Below are 20,791 nucleotides of genomic sequence, written 5' to 3'. Positions count from 1 at the left end.
AGAGACAGGCAGTGCAGACTAAAAAACTTAACTCTTTAACATATTCCTACAGCACTCCAAGTCATGTTTTTTCCCCACTAATAAATGAGGATACCACTGGTGCACAACTACTTTAGCACATTTCCCACTTGATTAACGTTTATATACACTGATCAGCCGGAACATTATGACCACTGACCTAATATCAATACAAACCTGTCCAGGCAATAGCAGCTTCACCTGAGAGGAACGGCTGCTGGTCAGACACACACATGGTGCATATAGCATCAGTGAATGTGCTGCTCAGATGTAGAATAGAGAATATAACAAATATTATGAAAAGGAGAGTTGCTACTTGCCATATAGCACAGATGCTGAATTGCAGATAGGCACAACAAAAAGATGGCCACAAAATAAGCTTTCGGCCAACAAGGCCTTTGTCAAAAATATACTGTGTGCATGCATGCAAACACAACTCGCACACATGACCACGGTCTCTGCCAGCTGAAGCCACACCTCGAGCAACAGCAGCAGTGCACAATGTGAGAGGTAATTTGGTAGGGGCAAGGAGGCGGCTGGGGTAGGGAGAGGGAGGGTTAGCAGGGTAGGGTTGGGGGACAGTGAAGTGCTGCTGGGGAGCATGCAGGGATGAGGTGGAGACAGTAGGGCTGCTAAGTGCAGCCTGGAGGTTAGGCGGTGGGTGTGGGAGAGGTGGGGAGGGGTGGGAGCAACAGAAAAGGAGAAAAGTAAAAAAGACAGTGTGTTGGTGGAATAGAGGGCTGTGTAGTACAGGGAAAGGACTAGATGGATGACCTCAACCTAGCCACAGATTCAGGTTTAACCAAGGGCAGTGTGATGGCTCAGAGGCTTGGCATGAGCATTTTGGAAATTCCACGGTTTGTCAGGTGTTCAAGGAACACTTTGATGAGTGTGTGCAACATGTGGTAAAACCAAGGTATTGTGGAGTTTGGTGTCCACACTGCTTTATGGATGTCTGATGATATAGGCTGGGCAGATGGGTAAAAACAGGACAGACAGTGAACTGTGGCAGAACCAACACTAGACTTCAAAGCTGGGCAGATCATAAGTGTGTGTCAACACACAGGGCACCGAATACTCCTAATGATGGGCCTCCACAGCCAACAACCCATGCATGTGCCAATGTTAACACAACAACATCGACAACTATGACAAATGGGCTTGTGAGCATTGGCACTAGACACTGGTGCTTTACCGGCCAATTTCACTGACATTGATTTGTCGTAGAATCATGGAACATATTGTGTGTTCAGACATAATGACCTTTCTAGACTCTGAGAAGCTCACCTGCAGAAACCAGCACAGTTTTAGGAAACAGTGGTCATGCGAGAGACAGCTGGCCCTCTTTGCGCATGATATACAACAGGCTCTAGATGCTGGCTCCCAGGTTGGTGCCATATTTCTCAACTTTCAAAAGGCATTTGACTCAGTTCCACACTGTCACTTGCTACAAAAATTGCACACTTACGGTCTATTCGATGACATATGTGGTTGAATAGAAAGCTTTCTAACGGCCAGGGAGCAGTATGTCATCCTGAACAGGGCAACTTCAACAGAAACAAGCGTAACTTCAGGTGATCCCCAGGGAAGCATAATAGGACCTCGGCTTTTTATGATTTACATAAACAATCTGGCTTACGGTATTTATAGTGCTCTTGGACTGTTTGCCAATGATGCTGTAGTCTACAGGAAAGTAGCATCACAATCAATGAGGATTTGCAGAAAATAAATACGTGGTGTAATGACTGGCAGTTATCTCTCAATATTAATAAGAGTAACCTACTTCGTATAACAAGACAAAAATCCCGTTGATGTACGAGTACAAAATAAATGTCCAGTCTTTGGAAGTGGAAATGTCCGTCAAGTATCTGGGTGTGATTATTCAAAATGATCTCAAATGGAATGAGCAGATTACACAAGTAACGGGTAAGACGAACTGTAGATTGTGATTTATTGGTAGAATCCTGAAGCGATGCAGTCCTTCAACAAAGGAAATAGCTTACAATATGTTAGTTTGTCCAGTCTTCGAGTATTGTCCATCTGTATGGGATCCTTACCAGTTGGGTCTGATTCAAGAGATTGAGAAGGTCCAAAGAAGAGCGGCAAGATTTGTGACTGGTACATTTAGCCATCGCGAGATAGTTACAAATCTCATAGAAGTTTGAAGTGGGACACACTTGCAGATAGACGATGCGCTAAACAGAAGGGGCTGCTCACTAATTTCCGAAATCCGATCTTCACTGAGGATGTAGAGCATATATTATTACCGCCAACTTTCAGATCGCGCAATGATCATCATTCAAAGATAAGGGAAATTAGAGCTCGTACTGAGGCATTCAGACAGTCGTTTTTGTGGTGTCACCGCCAGACACCACACTTGCTAGGTGGTAGCCTTTAAATCATCTTGAGAGCATTACAAATCTCATAGAAAGTTTGAAGTGGGACACACTTGCAGATAGACAGCGCACTAAACAGAACGGGCTGCTCACTAAATTCCGAAATCCAATCTTCACTGAGGATGTAGAGCATATATTATTTATTACCACCAACTTTCAAAGTGTGCAATGATCATGATTCAAAGATAAGGGAAATAAGAGCTCATACTGAGGTGTTCAGACAATCGTTTTTGCCTCGCACAATCCGCAAGTGGAATAGGGGGGGGGATATGACTTTGGTGCGAATTGTGCCCTCTGTCACACGCCGCTTGGTGGCTAGCGGAGTATAGATGTAGTGTCAGAGTGTTGCTTAGTCTGATGAATCCCCATACCTTCATCATCATGCTGATGGGGGGGGGGGGGGGGGGGGGGCACTAACCACGTATCTGTTGTCTCTCAGGGAACAGCTCCTTGACAACTGTACTGCAGGACGGAGACAGCACATGACAGCTCCATTATGCTCTGGGGAACATTCGTGTGGTGGTGTGAATATCTCCCATGGTGCTGTGAGATGCTATTTTGATGTAACTATATTTCCTACTGTAGAAACTAAGAAACTTTTTCTAACTGTAAGTGACAACAATAGTAGTCATATGACAAGCAGAAACTGATTGCTGGTGATGTTGTTACACTCCTGCTATGGTGTACTACCGTAAGATGTCAGGCACTTCCAGAGGTGGCAGGATACATTCCCCAAAGCTTCGAAAAAACCTTTAAGTTTATGGTTAGTATGCTTTTTACACTCCATAAAACACATACTAAATTAATTTTTTAAGTCTATTTCCCAAGACTCTGAGAAAGTTCTTTGGTGGTAGCCACACTTTCCAAGAACCTTTTAAACGACATTATTTGGTGGTATGCACACTTCCATATGGCCCTAAACGCCAAATTTCACAACAAACAGAAACTACAGTTAGTGTTGTGCACTACTGTTAGACGCAAGGAGCATACTGAAGTTCTGTGAGGTATTACATAGAATACAGTAAAGAAACACAGCAACTTAAGAATATTCCCCACAGCCCACAAATGTGTTAACACTGGTAACACTGGTATGGATGTAGTGGCCAATTTGGCACTACTAATTACTCTTCTAAATGTACATAAATAGTTTGACAATGAAGCAGCCACACTTGTAATCATGCACAGCTGATGCTGCTCATTACTGTTCTTAGCACAGCCATATTTCGATCTGCTGCAGTTATGTCATTCAGGTAATATTCTTTGGCCCCTAAAATACTTTTTGAAAATGTCTCATCAGTGTCATCTCTCTCATTCAGAAATGTTACTTCTCTGACAATTCCAATGTTGTACCAGAAACAAGTGAACATAAAAACTTCATGAATGGGCACAGGGAGGAGGGGGGGGGGGGGGGGGGGAGGAGGTTAGTAAGAGATACACTATGTGATCAAAAGTGTCCAGACACCCCCAAAAACATACATTTACATATCGGGTGCATAGTGCTGCCACTTGCTGCCAGGTACTCCATGTCAGCGACCTCAGTAGACATTAGATATCGTGAGAGAGCAGAACGGGGCACTCTGTAGAGCTGACCGACTTTGAACATGGTCGGATGATTGGGTGTCACTTGTGTCATACGTCTCTACGTGAGATTTCACACTCCTGAATATCCCTAGGTCCACCATTTCTGATGTGATAGTGAAATGGAAATGTGAAGAATCACGTACAGCACAAAGTGTACAGGCCGACCTCATCTGTTGACTGACAGACTCCCGACAATTGAAGAGGATTGTAATGTATAACAGGCAGACATCTATCCAGACCATCACATAGGAATTCCAAACTGCATCTGGATCCACTGAAAGTACTATGACAATTAGGCAGGAGGTGAGAAAATTTTGGTTTCACAGTCGAGCGATTGCTCACAAGCTATACATCATGCCAGTAAAAGCCAATCGACACATTGCCTGGCATAAGGAGCGTAAACATTGGACGATTGAACAGTGGAAAAACATTGTGTGGAGTGACGAATCACAGTACACCATGTGGTGATCCAATGACAGGGTGTGAGTATGGCAAATGCCAGGTGAATGTCCTCTGCCAGCATGTGTAGTGCCAACAGTGAAATTTGGAGGCAGGGGTGTTATGGTGTGGTCATGTTTTTCATGGAGGGAGCTTGCACATCATCTTGTTTTGCATGGCACTATCACAGCACACTCCTACATTGATGTTCTAAGCACCTGCTTGCTTACCACTCTAAGTGCAGTTCAAGGATGGTAACTTGATCTTTCAACATGATCGAGCACCTGTTCATAATGCATGGCCAGTGGCACAATAACATCCCTGTAATGGACTGCACTGCATGGAGTCCTGACTCTAATCCTATGGAACACCTTTGGTGCGTTTTGGAATGCTGACTTCATGCCAGGTGTCGCCAACCGACATCAATACTTCTCCTCAGTGCAGCACTCCATGAAGAATAGGCTGACATTCCCCCAAGAAACCTTCCAGCACCTAGTTGAAAGTATGCCTGTGAGAATGGAAGCTGTCATCAAGGCTAAGGGTGGGCTGACACCATACTTAATTCCAAGGTTACTGATGGAATCTGCCACAAACTTTAAAATCACTTTCAGCCAGGTGTCCGGATTCTTTTGATCACATAGTGTAGATCCAGATGGTGATATACGTCAGTCCTAGCCTCATCCCTCACAGCAGGCTCAGCTGGATGCCTCTACAAAGATGGCTGCTAGGGATGGAACTGAGTGGAATATTGCCAATTTTTCCTCCTCCTGTAAGGGGGTCAGTTGTTAATTCACTCGTTACACACTCATCAGTGGCTTCCTTCTTGTTTCTAACGAAGCACTGCTACATCCTATGAGAAAATACACATAATCAAATGCTCAAAAACTAGAAACAGTAATTGGACTTGTTACGTGAAGAACTGGAAAAGATGATAGCCATCATATATGCTTGGGTTATCATTCATACGGAACTTTTCAGTGGACGACCTCTGGTCACATTCTTAGGGTGTGAGCTACTTTCATAAACAACATATTAGAGGACAGGACCTTCTCAGACTTCTCCATTGTGATGAAAAATTGGTCTGAGCTGGATGTCTGGCAGCCAAAAAATTTGGTCTTTTATCAGAATTCATGGAAAATAGTATTCATTCTCATCACGGTACAGCAAATATAACCATAGGTGAACAGCTAGTACCAAGCAGAGGAAGCTGCAGGTTCACTCAATTTATGTCCAACAAACCCAACAAATATTGTTTCTAATTCTGGATTGCTGCCAATGTAGCACCGAAGCATGTATATAAAGGGCTGGGACATATGAATTTTTACACTACAGGAGGGTTCTTGCTAATAATTTTTGTCTGATGGTTTTGGGAGCACTTTCTGGAACTGTCAGAGAACTGATGTCTGAAGCATTTACAAACAGCATAGGGAGAGAGTCAGAGCTGAGTTTTCAGTCTTAGGTATGTGTGTCAAGGAAGACGTTCCAAAGCATGAGTGTAGGGCACCAAATGCACTTCTAATACTTTTAGTGGCAGAGAAGAAACTTAAAAACTATGTTTACATTTGATAAGGAAGTGAATAGGGTGGTGGGATGATTTTAGAACATGCAAAAACCTTATCATGGAGCCTGTGGTGGAAGATATGCAACAATATCAAATTTTATGAGAATGAGACAAATATTCTTTATAATTGGACCCAAAATTTCCAAGCTAGACACTATTATGCATAAACCCATACAAGATGAAGACAGACTGCTTGTGACAGATTTCTTGCTTCAAGTATATTTAATATTTTGTGAAGTAACAACTACAATAAATTAACATTATATCGGATTTCACCTTGATACCCATACTCACTCAAAGACCAAAAAAGTTTGATGTCTGATAAATGAAGCATTTCCAGACATATATTTACTTTTATTGACTTTAGGAACTAGTCAAATTCCTGAAAATCTGTCATTTCATATCCTTTGAAATAATGTAATTAAATACTACTTTAAGGTAATTGGCCACTGTCAGAGTTGCACAATGATTACTTTCAAACATAGCTTGATCTTTTTCTCTATGTTAATTTGCTATAAAACTGCTCCACCTGATTCCTTAAATTGTGGGTTTTCCAGTAAATTTCTTCTGTGGGGGTGCTAAGAAAATGTAGGCCAAACTTCACTTTTTATCCTGGTTCTTCTATTCAAGTAACTGTACATTCTATAATGCTGGCCTTTCCTCATACAAACTAATTAAATGCACAACTTTGTCATAAGTCTACTTCCTGGTAGCCTTCTTCAACACTTCTTTTGCCAAAAAACCACTGATGCTCACTTTGCCATGTGTATTCATTACAGCAGTAGTCTCAACTGGTACTGGTAAATATTTTTAGAGCTGCTAGTTGCAGTGCCTATGTGGCACAATGGCTTATTTCCCATTCATATAAATGTAGGAGTGAGTCTTCTCAGTATTTTTTTCTGCTTATTGATTCTGTATAGTCTGTAGATGATTTTCTTAGACGTTCTTACAAGTTCTTTGCTGCACTGCATTGCTCAAGCCTAAAACATTCAGAATAGGCTTTCTGGTCATGCTGTTCATATAGGAGGTGTAACAGATGATATCTTCACCTTAAAACATGCCACAGTGACATATTGTATGTCAAAACACAGTTTTGTTGATGCTTTCATTTAATATGTGCCCAAGTTTGGCAAAATTTATTGCCATAATGTGGTAGTGTAAAATTTAAAAATATGCCACAAATTACAGATGCAATATGGCTGCTCAGTACTCACTGAGTACTCTCTGCTATCCTGACAACACCAGTATAGTTTTCTTCTGTGAGAGCTATGGAGAGTAGTTCTCTGGGCATGGAGGGTACCATTTGCACGAGAGGTCTTAATTGACAGAGTGCGACTATCTCAGATCTCGCCCTACTCCCTGACACTGTTGGTGCAGTGACACTGCATATTTTTACACAACACGTATTACTTACAGAATCAATCAGAGTGAAAAACTATTGCATATGGCCAGCTTAATACTTCCACATAGCTAATGAAAGAGGACATATGGGTTGTTATGTGCTTCATGGAGCCAGTCCTAAATCAAGGAAGAAACTTGACAATAGATCACTACTTTATGTTTAACTTGCTAAGAAATTCAAAAGGAAACTTCATTTGTTCATACAATGGAGGAGGTCAGTCATGAGATCCCTCAACAGGTAATCAAGTTGACAGCTGAAAGACACCCCACTACCACCTTGTGCCAGACTGTCAGCACCAATTTGACCCTGAATGTAGATCAAGGAAAGCAGGATAAAATATTCTGCTGAGAGCACTAAATGCTTAAATATCAATAAGAAAAAGACGAAACTTGGAAACATAATATTCTACAAGGCAACCAAGTATAGAGTGGACGTGGTTTATCAAATGACCCATAAATATACTACAAATGTTTCATGTACAGATGAACTGTTCTTGTCTTCTACAAAATCTTGGACATGGCAGCAATAATTGGATAGGTCATTTACAAAATAGTAACAAAAAAGAAAATGGAAAGAATGAGTGAACATTTCAGTTGGCAAATGGCCAAAGGGGAAAATAGGCAGGAAAAAGAGCAGACAAAAGACAAGGATACAGGACCAAAAGCAACCAGAGAGCAGAAGTACTGTCAAATCAGCCTCTGCAAAGCAACAAGCAACAATTGTGTAAAGTCTGAAAGTCGTGCAAGGAAAATGTGTGGGTAAAACCGAAATGTACTGTGCTAAATGCATCTATCAGATTCCAAAGGGTCAAGTAAAAAGTACAAGAAAGTTGTGTTCAAAACACATGAGTTGTGATATGAACAATATGTGTTAAATGTGTATAGAAGGTTTGGCAACTAGTTTATATATTGAGTTCTGCAATTTAGAAAAGTGTTAGGATGAACAACAGTAAGTTGATGAGACTTACTAACACAGTAAATAATGTATTAATTATGTTAAATAATTAATCTTTTAACTCTCAAAAAGGTAGGGATTAACACACACTAAAAGTCTTGTTTAAGTCAGTATGAAAATATTTTATGTGAGATCAAAATTAGCCTTTCTGCCATTTTAAGAATGTTGGAAATCCACCTTTTTAGTGTTAAACATAATTTCTAATCCTTCCTAAGCTTTATCTCTCTCACATGCTCAATGCCACATATTTAGAACATTAACTCATTTGTAATGCAATCATGTGTGAAGCCGTTGGATAGATGGAAGTGGTATTCAGTTAAAGCTGAATTTGAAGGTGGTTTTTTATGAAATTATTCTTCAGTAACTACCAGAAAGCATGCATGGAAAAAAATCAAGACTGTTTAGTAATGTGCAACAATGCATGAAATAAGTTTCCAAATGAAAAAATATGCCTATACTCAGGGAACTTACGTAGATGTTAGTTGTCATAATAATTGTGGACTTCAGCAGGAATTTGGATACTTTAGAAATAATTAACAATTTGTGTAAAAAAATAGATTATTCAATGAAACTGAGTGGTGAATGTTTCTCTCATTTAGGGAAAGCTTTTGTGAACGCACGATTTTTCACTGTAACTTTATAAAATCACCAGAACTATTAGTGTATTTACCAACAATAATTGTTATTTTTCTATGCAAGGGCCAGTGTCAAGCCATAGAAGTTGGATAGTTCAAGTTAGTTGTCAGTTGGTTTATGCCACTTTTCAGTGGTAGAGTGAAAAAAAGGAAAAAAATTTATAAGCCTATTTATGCTGGATCATTTAATTTAAAAAAAAAAAAACTTGTAGAATCTGCTAAGGAATTCAGTATCCTCCAAAAACATAATAAAACCAGGACATTAGCAGTAAACAAATGAACAATGGACATCACCCTCAAATTCTACAATACGCCATGTATGGAAGTAACAGTTTTGGCTCTAAAACTTCTGTAATTTGTGAATCCCCTCAGCTAGTTTTGAGGAAAATGGCATCTATATATAGAACTTCAGAGGGAAATTTTTCTTATTTAACACTTACAGCACGGTGCCCATACGCCATACGGGTGCGGCCGCCCTGACGTTGGTGACAGCGCCCGTATACCGTATGGGCGAGCCTCTATTTGGCTCCGTAAGCGCGTTTAGTGCGTCTCCGAAGCAGTTTCATCAACTAATGTGGACATATTTCGTTCTTCTTCTGCAAGAGGCAAGCACTTATCGGCTATCTCATCCTGGGAGCCACTGTGAGCACTGCAAAGTTGAAGTTACCTGCAGTTCATTCGCAGGTGTTTACAATCGTGAAAAAATTGCGCAGAGATCTTAGATATTCTTTATGGAGATGAAGGATCTGAAGTTGTTGATTCTGACAAAGAGGATTCATACTCTCCAGATGAAAGTACAAGTGACGATTCAGGTATGTATATGTCTCAATTGTTCATAAAGTGAAGAGCCGTTTGCCCGAAAAACTGAGTGGTGGTAAAAGCTGTTTTTCCACTTAATTATAGTGTCAACTGTCAACAGTTCTATTTTATATGAAGAGAACACTAGGTAGAATGTATTCCTAGTAGATTTTATTCACAGAGTCGGGAAGAAATTGGCTGAGAAGGGCGGAAATATTTTTTCAGCAACAAGTCGCTTCATCCTCACAAATTGAGAGGACATTTGCAAGGCACTTTCCAGAGAAGGTCCCACCCACTGCAAACAAGGTGAACACTACTAGGTATTGCAAAGTATGTTCAGACAGGGGGAAGAAAGAGACGGGTAAACGCATCAGGAAGGAAGTAGATGGTGGTGCAAGGACTGTGGCGTTGGCCTTTGCGTCCCACAGTGTTTCCAGGATTTTCACACGAAGGCTAACTACATCTGAACTATTAAAATACTCTAGTTTACAGGTACCGGCAGTTAGACAGTCAAGTGATATTTTGTTTTAAATTTAGATACAGTAATAATGGCATTACTCAAGAGAGATCATGTAAAACTTTTTCATCCACGATATTTATGGGTTTTCTTTTTTAATTATAACACCCATTTGTATTTTATACTGTAAAATAAACTCACTATTATGTAAAGCTCTTACTTTTTCCTTTCAAATGATGCAAGAACCATATTCCTATCATTTTCCTGTTCTTTGCAATCTGATTTCAAACATTCATTAAATATGCCAGTTCCCAGCCAAGTGCCGGGCGTAAAGAGGGCAGTGTTGAGTGTTAAGAGTAGCAACATTTCACCAAACATGTGAGTACTACATGAACATCTACACGATTCCTCTGCAATTAACAATTAAGTGCCTGGCAGAGGGTTCATCAAACCACCTTTAAGCTACTTCTCTACTGTTCCACTAACAGTGCATAGAAAAATGAACACTTAAATCTTTGTGTGCGAGCTCTGATTTCTCCAATTACATTGTAATGAACATTTCTTCCATGTAGGTGGGTGATAAAATATTTTCATATTCAAAAGATAAAGTCGGTAACGGAAATTTTGTGAATAGATCTATATCGTATCTATGACGCTCTCTCCACTTTTGTGATAATCCAAAATGAGCTGCCTCTTTTGAATTTTTTTTAATGTCCTTCATCAATACTATTTGTTGCAGATCCCACACCACACAGCGATAGTCCAGAAGAGGATGGACAAGTGTGGTGTAAGCACTTTACCAGGCCTGTTACTTTTTCTAAATGTTCTGCAAATAAATTGCAGTCTTTGGTTTGCTTCCCCCCCCCCCCCCCCCCCCCTTCCCCCCAACATTATTTATGTGATCCTTCCAGTTTAATTATTGTAATCCCTATGAATTTAAATGAGTGTACAGCATTTAGATTTGTGAGATTTATCATATAACTGACATTTAGTGGGCTCCTTTTAGTACTCATGTGGGTGACTTCACACTTTTCATTATTGAGAATCAACTGCCAATTTTTGCACCATATAGATATCTTGTCTAAATCATTTTTGTAGTCTGATCATTTTACAAGATGGTAAATGATAGCATCATCTGAAAATAATCTAAGAAGGCTACTCATATTGTCTCCTAAATCATTTATGTAGATCAGAAACAGCAAAGGTGCTGCAGCATTTTCTTGGGGATTGCTAGGTATTATTTCTGTTTTACTCTATGACATCCTGTCAGTTATAACCAACTGTGACATTTCTGACAGGAAATCACAAATCCAGTCATATAACTGAGATGATACTCCATAGGCATGAAATCCGATTAGAAGTTGCTTGTGAGGAAGTGTCCAAAGCCTTCTGGAAATTTAAAAACATCGAATAAATTTGATATTCCCTGTGAATAGCACTTTTTACTTCATGAGAATAAAGACCTAATTGTGTTCCATAAGAACAATATTTTCTGAATGTGATGTTTAAGTAGAGCCAGCCTAAAAAGATGACACTAGTTTTAAATGAAAATTAAGGTATTCATAAAATGTTTCTTATTCAGTTAGCCTTAATTTGCTATGTCCAATCGATGAAGTTATCTCAATTTAGTGTGATAAAGTGTTCAGCCACATAGTGGGAATAAAAAGAAAAAGTTTTTAGTGTGACAGAATATTGTCGATTGAGTCCTGTTCCGCCATATAAAGAATGGTTACGTCAGCTAAAGATGTTCACAATGTTTTAGTAATGTAGGAGGGTCAAATATCAAAAGACCTACTGTGCATACATACTGTAGTATGCCAGAAGAATGCTTACAGTCCACGGACCCAGAAAATGCACACAGGATAAATGGTATTACACATCTGTTAGGAGAAAATCAAGTTTTTTGATTCTGATGTAAAAAAAAAGCTTTTGAATTACTGTTAGACAGGAAGTGCTGCTGTTTAGAGAAAGAATTTTTTAGCATCATGTTAATGGACTGAATTGTAAATACAGTTATGCAACAAACATCTGAAAACAGATGGCTGAAATTGAAAAAAAACATGTTCAGCTGTCACTTGGTAATTTATTCTTAAATCATTAGTCAGAAAGCCTTAGCAGTTTCCTGCAATGGAGAAGACACTTCAGAGAAGTCCACATGGGTGTGGCACAGTATACCCAACCCACAAAATTCTACAGTGCAACCAGAATTACACAAGCCAGATTGATTCTTGACGAATCCTTTAACAGAACATTGTGATGCATCATACCAGATGCACGTGAAATAATACTAGGTGATACCAAACTAAACTGAACCAACTAACACAATGAAAACCCAAATGGGTATTATTTTTTTCTGCATTGTCAGTTTTTTCAAGCAGAACTCAAAGTGGAATTCGAGTTACACCAGATGGTCTTCTCAGTTCCATCATATAGCAGCTGTTACCACCAACAAATATTTGTTTTGAGAGCCCTGACATTGGCACTTGAGACTGTATGGAAATCTTTGTGTGGTCTCATTCCAAAAACAAGTAACAAAAGTAAATTACCTAAAACATTTTTAACTACAGAAAAGGACAGGAGAAATGACCTCCATATTGACAGACGTTTCCTGTGTTTATGATGCTAGTCATTGATGTTTAATTTTGTCCTTGGTATTTTTAATATGTTCTGAGTAATTGCTGAATCTCTGGCAAGTATTTTAAAAAATAAACAGCAAAACTGCAACAACAAAGGAGACAAAAGATAGAACACAATGTATATATTGATTTTAAGCATTACTAATTTATCTGATGTCAATGTATGCAGCTCTTACAAAATTCACTTATATTAGTGTACCAACTTAAGAACAGTGTTACAGTACACACTTTCAGAACTAACAAGGCTCAAAAGTGCTTGACCAATGTGAAACATGATAGTTTTATAGAACTAAGATGCTATTACCTAGATAATTCTTAGTCCAACATTACTCAAATAATTCACAAAGATACCCAAAACTCATCCTTAAATCTCGGTAATTTTTCAGTTAGTGAATTAATCCAAGGAAAGAGTCAAAAGTAATACTTTATGCTTCAGTCAATTTACAATCATTACTCAAACTCACCTTAGCTGCTTTCCATCTCCGACCAGGCTCAGCCAGAACAGCTGAAACTAGATCACCGCCTACTCTCCGTTGTTCTCCAAGATGATCCTTCACTCTGACCATGAAAGTTGTGACATTACCACACAGTGCAGACGATACACCATTACCCAACACACAACATTGTGGGGCATACCTTAAAACACAAACCACCTGCATTTCATTTCATTGTGTATGTGTCATTTAAAATTATTTTATTTATATGTATATTTGGTAATGTATACAAATTACACATTTAATCAGTATAGCAAGAATAGTGACCTGAAAAATATTCACATAAAAGATCAGTGTTCAGAACCCATGGTGACTGGCATGGAGGAAATCATTTGGTTTCAGATACCTTATTATGTTTGAGCTCAGAATATAAGTTTGTTGTAGAAACTTGTGTCAAAGACATTGGTTGGTAGTTTGTGGATCATTTCTACTGCCCTTCCTGGTAACTCTCACATGAATGGTACTTTAGTAAACACCATTACTTAAATGAATTTAAAATATTTGCAGTTAACTTTGATGATACAGAAAAAAAGCAGTTAAATTTATTACTACTATCCCATGGTATTGATTTTACTTATGTCAGAATTCACTTCAATATTTCATTATTAACTATTTGCAGAACAGTCTGTCATTTACATCTGTCTAGGTACAGTTCACATATCATCAAAATAATTCCATTGTTTAAAACTAAAACTAAACTCTTCCCTAACAGGCTATGAAGGCCCAACAGTGCCAACCGGCCGTCATGTCATCCTGATCTCATAGGTGTCACTGGATGCAGATATGCAGGGGCATGTGGTCAGCACACTGCACTCCTGGCATTATGTCAGCTTCCAAGAATGGAGCCACAACTTCTCAATCAAGTAGATCCTCAGTTTTGCCTCTCAAGGGCTGAGTGCACCCCACTTGCCAACAGCACTCGGCAGACTGGATGGTCACCCATACAAGTGCTAGCCCAGCCCAGCCCAGCCCAGCCCAGCCCAGCCCAGCCCAGCCCAGCCCAGCCCAGCCCAGCCCAGCCCAGCCCAGCCCAGCCCAGCCGCACTGATCTGACGTGAACCAGTATCATCACTGAGGCAAGGCCATTGGCAATTCCACTGTCTAGTTGTTTTAAGTCCTGTTTTAACCAAATTACTCTCCTTACAACTTTACACACAACTAAAATTATTCAATTCCTTACACAACATTCTACCCTTCCATTCTACCCAGATCTTAATAATGATAATTTTGGCAGGATGCAAAGCATCAGATTATGCTGTACATACCTATTTACAATATGTTACATATGATGAAGTGCAACATATGGCGAATTTTGAAGAACACCCTCTACTTTTCAACTAAAGATAGTCTGAAGAATTTGTGAAGTTTGCTAAAGTTACTGTAGCAGAAAATAAATATTTTTAATTGGCAGTTTTAACAACAACAACTCTTCCTTAATTGTATTAATCTTGTGGGCCTACTCTGAAATTTTACACGATGCATATGTTCAGTGTGCATATTAAATATGTTAATTTTTGTAAATTCAGAAAAGTCGAATCAATGAAGATACCATGCTTAATTCAGCAATACTAAGCATAAGCAGGTCCAAAACTTTTTTGTCCTCCTGAGTGACTGCATATGTAATGACTGGAGAAGTAATTAGTGCAGCTACTTTAATATATGGATAAAATCTGTGTGGTTTCAGCAAGCACTGAAAACAGCCAAGAGTACACCAACCACAAAAAGGAACAGCATGACATAGTAAAACATAACAGACACTTCAAAATTATGACAATACAGGCTGCATACAACTGCTTTCTTGGTGGCAGGCTGACATCTGTACCTTCAATCATAGTAGGCATTCAAATAATTCAAAAAATATAACTAGTTGTACAAATTCATGAGAGGTATTAGGAAACATGAAAAGATAAAGAAATATGATTACAGAACAAGAAAACTGGAGAAAAATAAAACTATTGTGGAAGATAAACTAGTTGTATTAGTGAGGAAGTTTGGAATAATACTTTTAGTGGATGATGGAATCTTTTTTCCATAGACGAGAGAATAAAAAGATATGATTTGACATGTGCTATTTTCTGTATATGTTCTGTAGATGCTCTTTTACATGTTACCATAAACGTCACATAATTCATGTTCCTCAGTGTTGTGAGTGCAATATATGGTATGATATTTCCTTTTATAAAGTTAAATCTGTTTCTTTTTTTTTAGTTTTATTTCTGTTGCTTACAGATATAAAAAGCTATGTAAATAACAGTTGAAATCAGAAGCTGTATCAGCAAAACCTGCAACTGTAATCTACCTATATCAAAACACTTCAGGATTCAGATGACCAAAATCTTTGAAAATGAGCTGGGTAACAATGAAAAATAGAATTTAAGGTATGATATTACTGATTTTGTTCTTTAAAATTTCTGGTTGAAATTAACGGAACTGGAAGAGTTAAGTTCATTTGCTAAATAAAAGTTTTAAATATATAATTAGACAATGGAAAGTCCAGGTTGGAATCTCAGCAATATTATGAAAAGGATAGATAGCTACTCACCACAAAGGTGACATGTTGAGTTGCAGACAAGCACAATGAGCTTACACACTGATCTTTTGGACAAAGCCTTCTCCAGATAAGAAAACACCCACACTCACATGAGCAAGCATATCCCACACATACATGCCTCCTCTCTTCATCTGCTGGGGCCAGAATGAAATGGTTGTCACATTGAGTGGAAGCAGCATTCCGAAATGGTGCAGAGAAGAGGAAGGGGTAGCTGGTTACAGGTGGGGGTAAATAGAAGTCAGTGCTGCTTGATAAGAGCATGTAGGGACTAAATCGTGCTGAGACATGATGCCCTGGCACAGCCTTGGGAGGCTGTGGGGGGATGGAGGGGTGGGGATGAGGAGCGGAGAATGAGGACTGCAGAGAAGGGGAAACGACAAGTGGTGTTGGCACAGAGCAGAGTACAGTGAGGGTGAAGGATGTAAATTGGGATGAGGTGATTAGAACAGAGAGGGTACAAACTGTTTGGTGTAGGGTGTGGGGACAGTAAGTTACCTCAGGTTGAGGCCGGGATAATTTCGGGAGTGGAGAATTGGTTCAGAGGAGCTGATGGTGGAGGCAAAGACCCAGATGGCTTGGGTTGTGAAACAGTCACTGAAATCAAGCATGTTACGTTCAGCTTTTGGCACAGGGTGGTCGACCTTGCTCTTGGTGACAGTTTGGTGGTGGCTATTCATTCTGATAGATAGCTCGTTGGTAGATAAACCACTACAAAAAACTGTTCAGTTATTGCAGCACAGCTGGTATATGACATGGCTGCTTTCATAGTTGACCCAGCCTCTGATAGGGTCAGATAAGCCTGTGACAGGACTGAAATAGGAACTGCTGGGTTAATGGGTTGGCCAGGTCTTACACCTGGCCTTCCACAGGGATACGATCCCTATGGCAATGGGATGGGATTGGGAGTGGTGTAGGGATGGTGTGGAGGTTGGGTGGGTGATGAAACACCTGAGGGGTCTGAAGGATCTTGGGTAGGATGTCCATCATTTCATGGAATGGTTACAGACAAAGCCTGATTCAGTTCTTCCAGTCCAGGGAAGTATCGATTAATGAAGGGGGGACACCTTTGTAGCTGGTTCTTTAGGGTGGTGGAAGGATTGTACACTGCCTCTACCAATGCCACTGGTCTTTTCCCCTTCTTTGTTGCTCTTCTTTTCCACATCCCCCTACCCCCCACCCAGAACCTCTGGAGGCCGTGCGAGGTGGCCTTGCCTGGCCACCATCCAGTCCCTCTATCCCACATCCTCCTCTGCCCCACTCCAGATTGCTGCTTCCACTATACATGACATCTCCGCATTCCGACCACGTAATACATCCTTTTCATAATATTATTAAAAGTGTTATTGTTGGATCTTTATAAAGTATGAAGCTGACATTTGAACAATACTAGCCCAAAAATTATCTACTTAACTTAATATCAAAATACTAAATCAATTATATATATTTTACAATTTATATTGTTGAGACTAATTACTTACTTACCCAGAACTTGAAATATTGCCGATGGTGATCATGCTGTTGAATGGTACAGGTGTGAAAACTAATGCATCATTTTCACAGGGTTGGAATGGTGATTCACGTATGTCTGCAAGCAGTTTCCGGGCACCTGCTGTCATCTGAGTTGTCAAGCCACCCATCCGCAGTGCCTTTTTAGCACATTTAAGCCATGTTGAAAGAGAGTCCAAAGTCTTACACAGTGTACCTGACTGATGATTCAAAGCTTGACCCTTCAGTGTCCTGACACGATCTACAAGTAGCAGCAACTGCCTTTCACGTTCATCAAGAGATGATACAACGTGCTGTTTCATGGCATGGATCTGAAATCAGTCAATTTTCATATTTATTTAACTGTTTTTTTTTTCTACTTCTATTCTTTTTTTAGCAGAAATGTCATTTTTATTCCTATTTTAAAAAATAGGAAAAGCATTTGCCTCCACTTCTAGAAACTTTATGAACCACATTATTTCACCATAAGGAATCTGTATACAGTGAAATAACTATGAAGTGATGCATATTAATGGGGGGTGGGGGGTGTTAACTGGTCTGCAACAAGGAATGTAGGAATGTATAGATACTACTACTGTCCTGTTTGCAATGGCTTCCCTCTTCCCCACCCCTGCTGTTACTCCATTGCCAAATGATGATGTCCGACTTTCGATACCTGCAAATGGCTCTACTTCCTCTCCTCTGTGAGGAACAGCAACTTCAGTAACAGCTTCTGTACAATGCTGGCACATTCATTAATATGCAAGAGTTTATGTCTATGGTCAGAATGTTTGCTGTTATAGAATTGTGTTGCTACTGCACTGCATTAATATCTTTGTCAATATTTTTTATGAAATACATGAGGGAGCTGTTTGGAACCTGCACAATAAATCAGCACCCAGATAAATCAGCACCCAGATAAATCAGCACCCAAAAAATCAATAATCAATAAATCAATACTTCCTTACACAGCTCTCAAACTGACAGTATATTTACAATGTGCACCTAATATTTTTATAGGTCAGTACACCATGTTTATTTTTCCATTGATATATCAATACCTTTTTTGAAAATATTGAGGGCCAATAATGAATGAATGAATGAATGATTGATTGATTGATTGGTTGGTTGGTATGGGAGGTGGGATCAAACAGTTAGGTTATCAGTCCCATTGGGTTATGGGGAAGGAAGCCAGCCATACCCTTTTGAAGGAACCATCTAGGCATTTGCTGGAAGCAATGTAGCGAAATCACTGAAAATCTAAATCAGGATGGTCAGATGTGGGTCTGAACTATCATCCTCCCGAATGCAAGTCCAGTGTGGTAACCACCATGCCACCTCACTTGGTCAACCTCTCATTCTTTCAACTTATTCAGGTCCCATCTCGTCATTAAAGTATCTTTTGTAATTTTCTTCAGTTTTATTCTGTAGTCCATAATCTATAAAATGTGGTCAGAGCCGACATCTACCCCTGGAAACGTCTTACAGTTTAAAGCTGGTTCTGAAATCCTGTCTTATGATTATATAATCAATATGAAACCTTTCAGTGTCTACTGGTCTCTGATGTGTACAGCCTTCATTCACGATTCTTAAACCAAGGGTTAGCGACGATTAAAGTACCGTACACAAACTTTTTGAAGTTGACTGCTTACTGCTCTAAGGTATTTGAAGTAAAGCACCTCTATCTTTCAGCTGTACATGTGCAATGTTACTTAACTGGTTTCACGTATTATGAGCATTGTCACTGGAGGAAAACCTATACAGTGAAAAATCAAAATGACATTAAGATAAAATAGGGCATAATCATTTGTTCCATATGACTAAATGTCAGTAAGTGCATACAAACAATAAAACTGTCTTCAATGTTGTTCATACAGGTAGCATCGTCACTACATGCAACAGTCGCAAAGGAGTTAGTTTTATTGTTTGTGTGCATTTGGTCATGACATCTATTTATATGAACATATGATCACACCCTAGTCTATATTGATGTTTCACAATTAATTTATTTTTATAATTAGCTTAACATTTTGGTACACAGTACCATCTTTAGGCCATCCCCTGGTGTGCAGCCCAGGCATTGGCCTGAAGATGATACTGTACTGAAAACAGTACGCTGTTGGCAAATCAATTGAGACTATAGAATGAAAGACATGCATTTTTGCCTTTACATTGGTCGCTGTTCCACAGACAGTATGTTGGGAATATGCTATTTGACATTAATCTCATTTTGATTTTTTTACTGCACGGTGACAATGCTTGTAACAAGTGAAACTAGTTAAGAAATAAAGTTGCACATGTACAGCTGAAGGCTCAATATGCGTAACTCCTAAGATCAAATTGTGTTCAGTGCAAAATACTACAAGCTGGCTTTCATTCCTTTCTCCCAATCCATAATCATCCATTTTTTCTTCTCTTCCTTTTCTTGTTATTAATTCAAATCCTCCCTTGCAATTAAACATTTCATCTCCCTTAATTATCTGAAAATTTCTTTTTTCTCATCATACATTTTTTCAATCTCTTCATCTGTGGAACTAGATGACATAAAAACTTTTACTGCTGCATTGGGTGTGGGCTCAGCACTTATCTTGACTACAAACATGCATTCCTATTCTCTTGTTCATTATTAGAACTACTCCTGCATTACTCATATTTGATTTTGTATTTACAACAGTGTATTCACCAGATCATAAGTCCTGTTTTTCCTGCCAGCACACTTCCCACGAATGCCTGCTATAACTTTAACCCAGTCATTTCCCTTCTTATATTTTCTAATCTATCTGCCCGATTAAGGGAGCAAACATTCTACATTCCATCCTGTAGAGCACCAGATTTGCTTCTCCTGAGAGATAATTGTGTGTTTCTGAATAATCTGAATTGGGGGGGGGGGGGGGGGGGGGGAAGGACTATATTACCTCCACAGTGTTTTATCCAAGAAGATGCCATCATTTAAGCACACACTAGAAGTGCATGTCCCCAGGAAAAAATCATGGCTGTAATCTCACCTTATTTTCAACTTTTGGTTACAATTATGAGACAAATGTTTTTAACATACGATACATTACTGCATTCTATAAATTCAGAAAAAGGAAAACACTCCAATGTGAAAGAAGATGAAGAATATATAAATAAGATACAGAATGGCTATAGGCTGAGCTTTACAAAAAACTAATCAGGAGGATTTGCTAAATTTATTTAACAGAGGAATGCTGTACACTCCAAGGAAAATAAATGAATGCTGCATTTCTAGATGCACTATTCACCTGCTATTCTTTCACACTTTTACTTTGTATTTATTTTGTTATAAATTTAGAAATCAATATCCCATAAGCAGCAAAAATCTTTGTAACAATAGAATGCCATGAGCTGATGAGTTTTAGAAAAT

The 20,791-nt window shown here is 39.1% G+C and overlaps 1 protein-coding gene across 1 annotated transcript in view; it reads right to left on the bottom strand.

Annotated features, from left to right (window-relative positions):
* LOC126484664 (E3 ubiquitin-protein ligase TRIM71-like) overlaps window positions 1-20,791 on the bottom strand; it is a 90,258-nt gene that overhangs the window by 11,729 nt on the left and 57,738 nt on the right. Inside the window, exons 6-7 of the mRNA XM_050108256.1 lie at window positions 17,404-17,738; window positions 13,341-13,512 (exon numbers count right to left, since the gene is read on the bottom strand). Coding sequence (XP_049964213.1) covers window positions 13,341-13,512; window positions 17,404-17,738 — 507 coding nt within the window. The remainder of the gene's footprint in view (window positions 1-13,340; window positions 13,513-17,403; window positions 17,739-20,791) is intronic.

This window comes from Schistocerca serialis, chromosome 6 (genome assembly GCF_023864345.2).
Source record: "Schistocerca serialis cubense isolate TAMUIC-IGC-003099 chromosome 6, iqSchSeri2.2, whole genome shotgun sequence".
Classification (NCBI taxonomy): Eukaryota; Metazoa; Arthropoda; class Insecta; order Orthoptera; family Acrididae; genus Schistocerca; species Schistocerca serialis.
Note: the sequence above shows the minus strand (reverse complement) of the source record. Positions and strands in the feature narration are given on the sequence as shown.